At 38.9% G+C, this 12690-nt stretch overlaps 1 protein-coding gene across 1 annotated transcript; it reads left to right on the forward strand.

Annotated features, from left to right (window-relative positions):
* The first annotated feature begins 1606 nt into the window (after positions 1–1606).
* On the forward strand, positions 1607–7962 carry KRT222 (keratin 222). The gene is made up of 6 exons (XM_009818608.1): positions 1607–1702; positions 3825–3953; positions 4723–4943; positions 6025–6105; positions 6260–6388; positions 7749–7962. Exons 1-6 carry the CDS (start codon positions 1607–1609, stop codon positions 7960–7962), a joined length of 870 nt encoding a protein of 289 aa, XP_009816910.1.
* The last annotated feature ends 4728 nt before the right edge of the window (positions 7963–12690 follow it).

Below are 12690 nucleotides of genomic sequence, written 5' to 3' on the forward strand. Positions count from 1 at the left end.
AAATTACATTTCAAGTTCTTATTTGCCTAAACACATAGGCTCTTCCTATTAATGTTTATACTATCCTAAGGTATAATATCTTATGTTTGTTTGATAGAGTCCTAATGTTTTTCTTACGTGACTGTTCTCATACCATCAATGAAAAACACTGTCAATATTTTGTTTTTAGAACTACATAAAAGTAGAATAACTAAGACACTTGTAGAAAAGATAGTGGACAACAAACCATTCTCATTTCAGTCCAGGTCAGCTGAAGAACAGCCAACTAAGAAAAATAAAATCGGAACAGAGGATCCTTTTACATGTGCCAGCGGACAGAGCCAAGAACAAGGAAGCCTTATGCACACAAGGAGACTTTCAAGGGGTATAATACTTTGACTTCTAAAAAGAAGAGTTTCTTGTAAAAGTTTACTGCCTTTTTTCTCATTTTACTGATGCATAGTCTTATTTGGAGCCTAAAAATGTATTCTTTCTATCTATCTAGTGAATTTTTACTTTTTACTGAAATCTCATTTTTTTTACTAAATATCTGGTATTGCGTGTTACTGAAAAAACTTTGAAAAATAGGTAAGAGCTGTTCTTAGCAGACAAGATCACTGGGATCATACAGTAGTTACAGTGAGCCAGGAAATGAAGACTTATTTGCAGAAAATACAGCACAGCAGACAACCTATACCTTCTACCTCCCTGGTAGCTGTCAGGAAAAGTGTAAGAATCTGACATAATCTGCATGTTCTGTGAACTGAACACACTGACACATGGCAGAGGTACTGTAAACACCTTCCGAGACAAAGCAGACACTTTTTCTGCCAGCAGTTAGCTATGTTTGAAGCGTTAATTCACCAAAACTTTGCACTCTGTGGAAGGGAAGCCAAACCCCTTGCCACGAGGCGCACGACATTCTTTACCAGTAGTAGTGCTGGTTCCTCTCCCTCTTTTTGTGTTCCTGCCCCTAAAAATATGGCAATGTTGGGAGAGGATGTCCAGGAGCCCAGCTCTTTTTCAAAACGGGGCAGTCCTCAACACCAGATCAGGTCAGCCACCTGAGGCTTCGCCTCACTGAGTCTTAAAGGCCTTCAAGGATGGAAATTCTGTAACATCCCTAAATAACCTGCTCCAGTGCTGCCCAGCTGCCTGGTGAAGGCAGATCCCAGCAGTACTGTCACCAATATGGGCATGCTCCTGGGAGTTGCCCTTCCCTTCCCTTCCCCTCCCTTCCCCTCTGCGACTGCACTCCCATGCTGTGCAGCTATAATTTTGTCCTTTGCTTTCTATCTCTTAACCTCACATTTTTGAGGTGATAAAAAAACCACAGTTATTGCGTGACAAAAACATAAAGACATTGTATATATTCATTTCAGCACATAGTTCGGGAATCGTTATTTTAACCGCTGCAAAAGTGACAGATCTTTGCTCTATTAAATTTGCTTTTAGAAGCGACGGGAAGCGCTGACCTCCCAGGGCTTCCCCAGAAACAAAGCTCTGCAGCTTTAAAATCCGCCCGGGCTCTGCCTCTCTCCCCTCGCCGCAGGCAGGGAAGGCTCTGCCGCAGCCGGCTCGCCCTATCAGTAAGGCCCGGTCAGCCAAGGCGGAGGATGGGAGGAGAATGGAACTGTCCCGGCTCCTCAGCGAGATCAGGGCAAAGTATGAAACGCTCATCACCAGAAATCAGATCCAGACCATCGTCTCAGCAAGGACGCAGGTAATGACTTCATACCGACATACACCTTCCAGGGGAAGGAGACAATCCCTGTCTATACAGTTCCTCCCTCAGCCTCTATGAGGTACAGTATTTCCTTTTCAATGCAGCATATTGTTGGGGAAGGGATTTTGATTTTACTGCAGTAAGATGTGAACTGGAAGATACAGAAAGAGATTTTGTTCAGGGTATGAAATTCACACTAAACGAATGCTGTGTAATTCATCTGGATGTTTTTCTGTACCTGCAGCAGTGATATTGTTGTGATTTTTAAAATGATGACGTATGCCGTAACATGGTAACCTCTGCCACCGTTTAGGTATCCCAGAGGAAAAGAGAATCTTGAAAATCAAAGGCAATGTAAAAAATCCATTTATAGACAGAAAGCTTTACCATTTTTAGCACCTATATTAAAGAAAATTGTACCTTTTCAGGAATTATTTTATATTGTTCACAGTAAAAATATGTTATTCCCTCCAGCAAATATCATTTGTTCTTTCATACAGATTGATTAAACGTTATCAACACACAATGCTACTACTACATATCTACATACAAAACATCTCTAAAACCCAAGTGAACTTTGAAATAAAATGGCAAAACACTTTTCGGCCATCAAACATCAAGAAATTCAGGGTGAAAATTAAGTATTATATCACCCTCTTGTACTTCTTAGGTATTTCAGAAATTCTGGAGGTTTATTTTAACCACAGGCCAGACTACTGCTGCAATCTGGCTGATCTACACAGTAATCCAAGGACACACAGCAGCTGTAAACTAGGTAGTTAAGCCAAGTTTATATCTGTGTTTGGAACAAAGCAGGCAAGGTACATTGATACAATCTTGTCACATAAATTCTGCAGTACCCAGGCAAAAAAGGATAAGCAAAGAATATTGAGTGTTGACTTGTGGATGAGCCAAATCTAGATTTTTCACCAAAATGATGGCATGGTAAAATTACAATAGGTGAGTATGTTACGGGGAAAAAAAAGAAACTTATTTTACTTGCTTCATATGACCTGAATTAAAGAGTGTATTTTCTTAGAGTTGATGGCATCATAAGAACCTACATAAAGCAATACAATATACAAAAGAGCATGTATTGTTTCAAGTGCTTATGGCATCTTCACCACTTGCAGTAAAACTCAGAATCAAAAAGGAAAAATAACTTCCGTAAGCAAAACAACCATTCTGGAAGTTAAATGCATGAACATATTATCTAAATCAAAGATAAGCCCAAATCTAAAATGACCCCACACATGCTCAGGGTTGGCTTAAAAAAATTACATTAACTAGGATTAAAAAAAAGCTAAAAACCACATTTTCTTGTAAACACAATACAGTGCTTATTTGACTATTTACTTTTTTTCTAAGAATAAGCTTCAGCCTTAAGGATGGCAAATTATCTCAAATAGTATTTTAGATCAGGATTAAGGTTAGAACAGGCACTTCACTTCTGAATTGTCCCATTTAACATGGGTGACAGCATATACTCAGAGAACACGCCAATTTTTTACTTCTCGTGATAGGTAAATAACCTTGAATAACCTGTCCTTAGAGGACAGGGAAAAGTGGTAGATTTGGATAAAGATGCTCTTCATATAAAAATAAAGGGAGGTACTTGCTCTCAAATGACAATCTGAAATCTAGTCAATTACTAGATCAGGCAAAACCATAGTCACAGCATTGGCAACTGTGATACATTCACGCAACCACTCAAAAGGGCTGCCTCTCTATAAAGCTGTTCTTAGAAATCAAAAATACGTTAAAAACACAGAATCTTATTCAAACCTGGAAGCTTGAACTGACTGCAATTCCTCTAATTTCCATGAAGTTAAGCCCATTTACTCTAGAGGTGAATAAGGTCTCAATACAACTGGTTAATTTGTACGGGAATTCCTCTACAACAAATATGTTGGGGATAAAGAGGCAGCCAACTGCTTCCCATCAAACACGGCAGGATAAGGGCTTCCCATCTGCACGGTACATAAAATACTAACTCGTCACTGCTAGCCTTAGCAAATTTATATGACTCCAAAAAAATTCCAATTATATATTTTTATCTATTTATTTTCATTATTTGAGGGGTTTTTTAGTATTGTTATATTTTCTATATCCCATGTAGCTAGAAGAAGCTACAATTAAAAGAATGGACAAAGATGCAGAAGCATTAAAGGCAGCCAGGGCAGAACTCTGTGAAGCAAGACGGCAGTGGCACCATATGCAGATCGAAATTGAATCTCTCCACGCTGTGGTAAGCATCAAAAAATGAAACCTGAAATCTCCTGGAAAAAATAAATCTTTTTCTTGGTGTAAATTATTCCACAACTCAATGCAACAATCACATTCACTATACAGCAGAAATACAACACACAGAGAAATGCATAGCTTTGCGGTGGACTTTCAGCTCGTCACATGGAGCGCTGACCAACAAGCAGTAACCCAGTCATTTGCTCACTTTTAAGAGTACCGTGAGTTTTGATTCAGGATCTGCGATTCAAGATACATGTGTTTTCATGTTTTCATGCCTGCCAAACATATATTTGCATGATACTCCCTCATCAAGTTCCTGGTCATTCTGCCTAACCAATTCACACCAGGTTTACCACTTTTTTTGAATGTGTGGACCAAATTTATCAATTCATTCATGATAAAATATGCCAGCAATTTACTGAATTCAGTAATACAGATAAGCTACAAGAACACACAGACCACTCAGTTTTCATACAGCACTGAGCTGGGTATCGTTTTAACCATACAGGTAAAGTCAGAGATCTGTAAAATCAACAGTAGTGGATTGCTGGTACAACAGAAGGCTACATTTTTTTATCCTATCTTAAATTATTACAGATTTTACTGGAAAATTTCTCAGCAAAAGTATTATCTTGAAAGCTTTACTCCTGTTCCTAAAGCATATTCTTAAAAGAACTAATGTAAAAATACACAGATTGTTAATGAAAAGTACGTATAACATCTTTACACATATACTTTCCAAATCTTAAAATATGAGTTAAATTTCACAGGAAAAGGGTTTGGAACGTTCATTGCGTGCCACAGAGCAGCAGTACCACATGCAACTACAAAATTTAGAAGCCGAGATTGGATGCTTAGAGAAAGAGCTGCTGGACGTGAGAAGAGGTATTGAGAAACAGCTTCAAGAGCATGAAATTCTCCTGAACACGAGGATGAAACTGGAGGAGGAGATAGCAACATATCGCAGTCTGCTTGAGCAAGAAGAGAACAGGTACTTGGTGTTTACAGAAGTAGTACTCAAATTTACCTTCCATTTCAGAACTTCTCATTGAAATAATAATCAGAATTGTAAATACATGAACCAATCGTTAAAAAATTACAGTATAAAATCCTTAGAAATGGTTTCATTGTAACTTCACTGATTCCACACTTTCTGGAGCTGAGTATCTCCACGACGCATTGCAGATAATAGCACGCTTACTGCGTCCTCAGTCAAGGCACTGCATGTTGATGTAGACTTTGTATCCCACTAGCTGCATAACGTGAGCTCCATTTATCTCAGACTGTTGATGAAGCGAGTCCACACACGTGAAGTTCTGGGAGAGGAGTTCACATCTCATCACATGGCAGATGGCCGCGTGCATGTGGAGTTCATACTACTCAGTATCACTCAAAGTGTGTTAAGGCACACATTAGGATGCTCTTTAAGAATATGCCTTCCAGTGACATTTTTGCCTTGGTTCTAACTCTTCGTGTCTGCCCTTTCCCTGGTACACAACCACCAGTATTTTGAAATGTACACATGAGAGAGGCAGTTATACAAACATAAAGAGCAAGGAAGATAAGGAAAGGGCCAAATGTCACATCTTGCACTCAGCGCTGGTATCTTCACAAAACCAGGCACGCGATTCTGAAATCTTTCAGTGGAACATTGCCTCCCTCAGTCCTTTCTACAGAAAATGGAGGGTTTCAATCCTGGAACCCCACACGTTTGCATAAGAAGATTCCAGGCAGAGGAGTCAGTTTCAGATTTAATGCTTCTAACTCTGAAAATACACACAATTCAGTATTAATAAAATTAAATCACTCTTTCTGGCACACAGCAAACTGACTAAAAACTGTCCGAGAATAATGAAGAAATTGCACTTTCTTCATTATTCTCGGACAGTTTTCAGTAACTTTCTTCAGTTCCATACTCAGAATGAGAAATCCCAACAAATAGTTACCACAATCAAAACAGAACTTCTCAGGGCTCTCATATTTTTAAAGTTTTCACAGCTGCTCGTAAGAAAAGTTTTGGATTAAAGTAATTCAATATTATTAGATGACTGTAATAATTTTTATTTTTGCAGGTTTCGTTGCTCTGTACCTGACCAGAAGGATGACAAGAAGCCTACCACTAGCAAGATTGCCTTTACACTGCCTTCAAGTGAGTTTTTAGACACTCTCCCTTCAGGGAATTATGGCCCGAATGGAGGTTCCCATCTACTGACAAATTACTGGATATTACAAAAGGATCTTCCAATGCAGCAGGAGGAAAAAGACCTCTATGTGCTGTGTCCTGCCCTTACTCTTCTGCATGCCTAGTATACCTGCATTTTCTTTTACAGATGGTGTAAAGAAGCATGAAACTGAGAAGGTGGAACTGATGACGAAACAAGCAATCCTCGATGGAAATATTATGAAGGAAAGCGCTGAAGCTCACGGCACTGTGCAGTAAGATAAACATGAATTTAACAAAATCACAGTTGAAAGTAAATGGCAGGCATTACATTTCAGTAGCTTTGAGCTTCTCCTTTATTTACTATCTGTTATATCGTGCCCATACAGCCAAGAAGCTCCAGAATAAGTGATAGTTTTTGAAGGTATATTGAATGGCATGTTTTAACAATACATTAAATTTTAAAGTTCTTTTTATTAGCATTTACTTCATAAGCTAACAATATCATGATGCTGCTTCTGATTTGTAATTTCTATTTCTGTTAAGAATGAAACTATGAATAATTCATCTAGTTAAGGTTGAAAGCAAAAGAGCCCATACCAGGTTTGCCAAGTCCCTCTGGGGCATATTTATGCACATAAATTCAGGCTTGGCAGCTCTAACTTGCTATTTGGAAACTCCTATGTTTCACCAATTACCAAAGAGGGAACGGAGAGCTTGGCTCCTAAGTGGGCATGTGAAAGTCTGTTAATATGTATTATTCACCTTAAATTACTTTAATAGTATTCGATTGCCTTGTTCTTTTTTTTTTCTGCTGCTCTTTAAGCTCTTTTGTAGATCCGCATTTAATGTTACATTTAAAACAAACTGTAGCGTACCCTGTCACTAATATTTCACTGTAATCAGCTGTTGAAAACATGTAGAAATTCGGATTAAAAATTAATGCCACCATACGGTCCACCATACACGCTCCATACCTGGCGCTTATTTTCATACCTGAGATTTGCTCATCTTACATAGTCTGTCAGATTTGCATGGGGCTACTTGGCTGGGTACAGTTTACTCTACCTGAGTAAGGCCCCCAGAACTGGACTTTTAGATCCTGACACATACTTAGAGGATTAAATCAATAGGATTTGGGTGCCTAAATATCATTGAATCAGCTGGGTTTTCAATTCTCCATATTTTACTTCTGCCCTTTTTTCTTCTTAACGTACATCTACATTCTGAGCTTTGGATCTGAACTAGATTTTTCTCCTCCCTATTTTGAAGGCTTTCAGATGCAGGAATTCTGTCCTGCCCACTACAGTACGGAGGTCTCTTGCAAAGTTTTTGAGGTTGGATTCCAAACTTTCTCCTTGGAAACAAACCGCCTGATGTGTTTGGAGCAGTGGTTTTGTATCCATGTCTACTTAAAAGTACAAAACCAAGAATATAATGAACCCTCACCCTTTATTTAGCTTTTCTGGAGAATGAACCTGTGAAAAAAAAAAGAAAATTCTAGTGTCTCAGTACCCATCTAAAATAACTTGACACTTTATTATGCAATTTCTCTCTACGTTTTAAAAGCAGTCCTGAGGTTAGATAATTCATATTGCCTTAAGGATCAGAAATACATATGCTTTATCGTTTCAGGACAGAAAAAGTGGATGAAGTCATTAAAGAATGGGAAGGTTCTTTCTTTAAGGACAACCCTCGCTTAAGGAAAAAATCAGTTTCATTGCGCTTTGATCTCCACCTAGCAGCAACAGATGAAGGATGTTTACATGCTAAAAAGAAAACTCTTCCCGACATTGAAGTCAGGCTGGTAATGAGGAGATCTTGCAGTATTCCTTCCATCAAACCTTAACCTACAGCAAACTAACCCAAAGTTCATCTCCAATGGGCTCTGGAAATAAACTGTAGATGGACTTACATGGCCTCCTATCTTGCTACAACTACAAAATCTTACTAAGTACTTTGATTAATTCAATAAAAACATTCAAGTCGTAAAAGAAAGGGAGAAGAGCAAGGGAGCTGAGATTCCAAGAAACCTAACTTCTACTAGTTTTATACTCTGGGTGCAGCCCTTTAATTTTCTCATTATTGTTGTTGTTTTGTAGAATTTCACCAAATATTACAAAAATTAAACTATAACTTTATACTTTGACATATTCTGCCTTTGTAAAAGAGAACTCGTTTTCTCTTTCTGGAAATGAGAACTGCATATTTCATTCTCTTAATTATTCAATATTGCATACACATAATGACTGATGAATCCTTGTAATAATTTATATCACAACTGTCATACTTCTTGAAATGTATTTTAAAATAACACTTTCTAACAGCAAAAATTACATACAAAGATGCTCTTAAAATACATAAACTATTAACAAAGAATTCTCTTTTAAAAGTGGCTGGTATTTTTAAATTATTTTTTTAGGCAGCAACTGAGCAAAAATGTCTTTCCCTTACATAATTATGCAAACATTTTTAGAACTGTTGTTACAAACCAATAATATTTTAGCCATATTGTTCCACTGATTTTGAAGCAGTAATTTCCATTGAAAATCAATCATTTTCTTATTTGTCCACACATATCTGTGCTACAACTGTCTTAGCCGTAGCAAGTAAAATTATACCCTTTAATTGTTCAAATGTAAGGACTCAATCAACCATTTTAATGCTGGTATTTAATTAATTTTGTGTATTATAACAATGTGAATTAAAATACTGTCGACAAATTCCTCTCTTGACAAATCTTATAGGTAAGTTATGCTCTTGACCAGTGACACGTAACAAGTCACTAGTATGCCAGGATACAACTATTATAGCTTCAAATTAAAGGGACAAAATAAGGGCTACATATTCAAAGTAAAATTCTACCATACCCATTAAGTATCCCCCACTGCTACTCAAAGTAGCCATGGGCGAATAGTACAGTAGACGGTCTTCCATCTGTATGCAGAAAAAAACAGAAATACAAACTCAGACATACTTCTTTATAACTTTATGAGACAAATTTCAAACAAAAATTCAAACAAAATTGTATTCAGATGGGAATGACTATGAGGATTTTTGAGAGGCATGGGTGTCAAACTCTCACCGAAATCACTGGGATTGCAGGGGCTCAGAATCTAGAAACCATGTTCCGTATTTGCCGGATTGACGGCAGCATGTAAAAGATTAATTTAAGTGTCAGTATTTGCCTTATTGCTTACGGCATGTGTTACAAAAACTGATACTACAAATTCTTTCAGTGTTAAGTTATGCTTCTATCTTTTGTTAATGGTAAGAACAATGCATTTATATTGCCCACGGTTCTATATCTACTGTATGAAGCTGGCTAATTATCATTAACCTTAATACTGATCTGGTGTTGTTAATACTTGAGTATTTGGCATCCTGAATGTATTAGCCTGCTCTAGTATTTTCACTATGCAGCTTTTTTTTTTGTGCTTATACTCTGTACATTTTACAATACTTGAATTTAAACTAAGTTTTAATTGCTCTAAGGCACTTTAAACAGGGATATGAATTTACCAAAGTAAATGATAGTACTACAATAAAAAAAGTATTAAAATTGAGTTCGCCCACGCATATTTTGTGAGTTTTAATGTGTATACCTTAAAAGGAAAAAAAGTAACAGAGAAATACAAAATAAAAGTTGTAGATAAGAAAATCTGCAGCGCTGCAACCAAGTGTTTTCTAAGCTCTCCTCTACAATTAGAAAGACACAAATTACCTAAGAAACTTTATCGTAACATGCAAGGTGAGTGTCCTCCTGCTACAAAAATTACTCTTTTTCTGGTAAATCCAGTAACCCTGACTAGATCTAGAGTCCTTTGTTCCGAGTAACACACAAGAAAGAACAGGTTTCTGAAGCCATCTCCCTGACCCCAGTGACAGCACAAGTACATACTCAGCTGTCCTGTGACGAGAAACTTATTCCACCCACAGGAGCTCCTATTGTTTAACACCAGACTCAACTGCTCACGAAATACACAGCTTCTGTTTGAAGCTTGAAACAACTGGCATAAACCCAGTTCCACTCTTTTATGATCATGAAACCTGACGCTTTAAGGAAAAAAAAAAAAGTCTGCAGTTTAATCGCTGGTTCTGTTAACACACGACATTCCACAGGCAGCCCACTCTTACCTGTTCAAGGCTATTTTCTTCCTGTGAGACTTCCTGACACTGCCTTCATTAGCTGCATCCAGAATTGCTGCTACTCTAGACCCGGTTCGAGTGTGCATCCTGGTTTTAACTACGTTTTCTTCCCTGACAGTACATGTTTATCTTTTGCATTATTCACAAATTTCATTTCTTCAAATGTAAAGAGCTTACTCTTTCGTTCATAAACTACTTGAACTTCCACTAGTGTCAGCGTGAACGTCACGTGGGCAGAGGAAAAAGAAGGATTCACAATAACATCTCACCCTGAGTTTAAGTCCCTTTAAAGCTGAATTAAAAAATGTAACACTGAAGCCTGATAATATGGCAAAGTATTCTTCACGTCTGTGTTGCTAATTAAATTCAGACCAGCTGAGCTACTGCCATCTACTACCTGCAAATGTCTGACATAAAAACGAGTTTCATTGTCTCAACCCACTTTCCAATGAATATATGTCCTCATTACAAAGCTTATGAAACTGTTGCTAATTAAAACAGTTGGATAATAGCCAACTATTTAGAGGCCCCTGGTTAGTACGATGCATTATAAACAATCCTATTAAATCAGTAAAACTACTTACGACACACAGTATATTAAAAAGCGTACACAGGCAAAGTCTTTCACTATCACAACATGGAAATGAGGCAAATAGCAAAGTAAAAACACCACCCATAAAACAAAGTAGGGAATACATCGCAGTCTGTGAAAACACATATAATGATTCAGAACAATTAAAACGGAAAGTGAGTATCAGTAAATGTACTTGAACACCGTAATAAATATTTCAATAAGCTGCGCAAATGTAGAATTTATTTTCATGTTATCAACATTAAATGCATTTTAACAAAACCATGTTATTAATAAACTAGAGATGAATGCATGAAGTGGTCAAAACCAGGGAAAAAAACACCCTGGGTTATTTTTCACCTCTTAATAAGTATTTTCTCACCTTTTCTTTACAAATGTTCTGCCCAGGTGAAACTGTAGACTAAAGAGAGGCGTATTTGGCTGGCTGACTGAGGAATCTTTTCAATTCTTATGTTCTTTTAATTATCAAATTAAAGTCACAGATTATTGTGCTGCATGTCAACAAATTGCCATCGTGGCCACAGGTAGCACACTGTGGGCTGATGAGGGCAGAGTTCTTGTCTCTTTTATTTGTTCATAAAAATGTGCTTATTTAAGAACGAAAGCAAACTGGGCTAGACAAACTGTAGGCATCAAGAAGAAATGGGTCTAACTTGCAGCAACCCAGTATTATATTGTTAGTTTTCCTTCTTTTCCCCTTCTGCCATCCTTCTGGGTTAGGCAGGTATCATCTCTCTCTTTCCATTCAAAAACATCGAAGATATTTCCACTATCTTGTCATGAATATTCACTGTTTGGCTTTCCTTCAGCTGCCATATTCACCAGATCCACCAAAATCCTCCTTTATGGATGTCTAGAAATTTATGTTATTAACCATATGACAGCATTTCAATGCCAAGCTTTATGTTTCCACCTTTAATTCAGTCTTTAACAATTTTCACTGTATAAAAGACTCCAATGCTGAATGCTGAGGTCTGAAATTCTCCATCTTCCTCACTCAGAGCCACATGGTGTACCGCGTTTTGTATTTGCAAGCTTTTTACCTCTGTGTGCGATACCTTCACAAATTTCTGCAAGAAATCTTTCTAGACAATTCCACTGTTCCCGGTGTACTCTGCAATTCATAACCATCTGTGATAAGAGTGTTTTGAGCTGGTCAGTCTGGTTTAAGTCAAAATTGTAACCTACACAGATCTACAACCTAGGGCCTTCCCCACAGCCTGTACGACCAGCCTTCCTTCACACCACTCCGCAGGCTGACCCGCTTCCTCAAGGCCTTCTTCCGCGCACACCCTCTCATCGACAGACTGGCATCTTCCCAGCTTTCCTCACGGCACGGTAAGCACGACCGGACTGAGGGCCGCATCCCGCCCAACCTCTTCGAGGAGATGCCATTCCCAAACCTTCATTTCAGCACCGTGCCGCGTGCTTCACACAGCAAAGGGCTCCGCAGCGCTGCCAGGACTGTTCACCTGACTTTATCGTCTGCTTTTATGGGACTTACTCCGGCCCTGACACTACACAGCAGCATCGTTCCCGACGCCTCCCGAGCAGCCCGCGGACCAGAGCGCCTCAGGGCGCCGCCGCGCGCTCCCTCTGAGGGGAAAAAGGCGCCAAACGGCCGCGGGCGCGAGGCGCCAACGGCCGCCCCCAGACGCCCCCCGCCTGGTTGTTCGCCGCCGCAGATTCACCACCGGGAGACAGCGCTGCCGCTCCTCCCGGCCGGACCGCTGCGGGCGTGCTAGCAACGGCCGCGGCTGCCCAGCGGGGAACCGGCTCGGCGGAAGGGCGGGAAGCAGGTTAGCCTCCCTGTGGAAAGTGCTGACAGGGATGTGA

Source organism: Gavia stellata, chromosome 28 (assembly GCF_030936135.1).
Source record: "Gavia stellata isolate bGavSte3 chromosome 28, bGavSte3.hap2, whole genome shotgun sequence".
NCBI classification, from domain to species: Eukaryota; Metazoa; Chordata; class Aves; order Gaviiformes; family Gaviidae; genus Gavia; species Gavia stellata.

Bases quoted from the DNA above. Each gene is read 5' to 3' on its own strand.
- KRT222 (XM_009818608.1), top strand. From the start codon at position 1,607: ATGGAACTGTCCCGGCTCCTCAGCGAGATCAGGGCAAAGTATGAAACG. The intron at 3,954-4,722 runs GTAAGCATCAAA...TAAATTTCACAG, and splicing joins TTGAATCTCTCCACGCTGTG to GAAAAGGGTTTGGAACGTTC. The intron at 6,106-6,259 runs GTTTTTAGACAC...CTGCATGCCTAG, and splicing joins TTTACACTGCCTTCAAGTGA to TATACCTGCATTTTCTTTTA.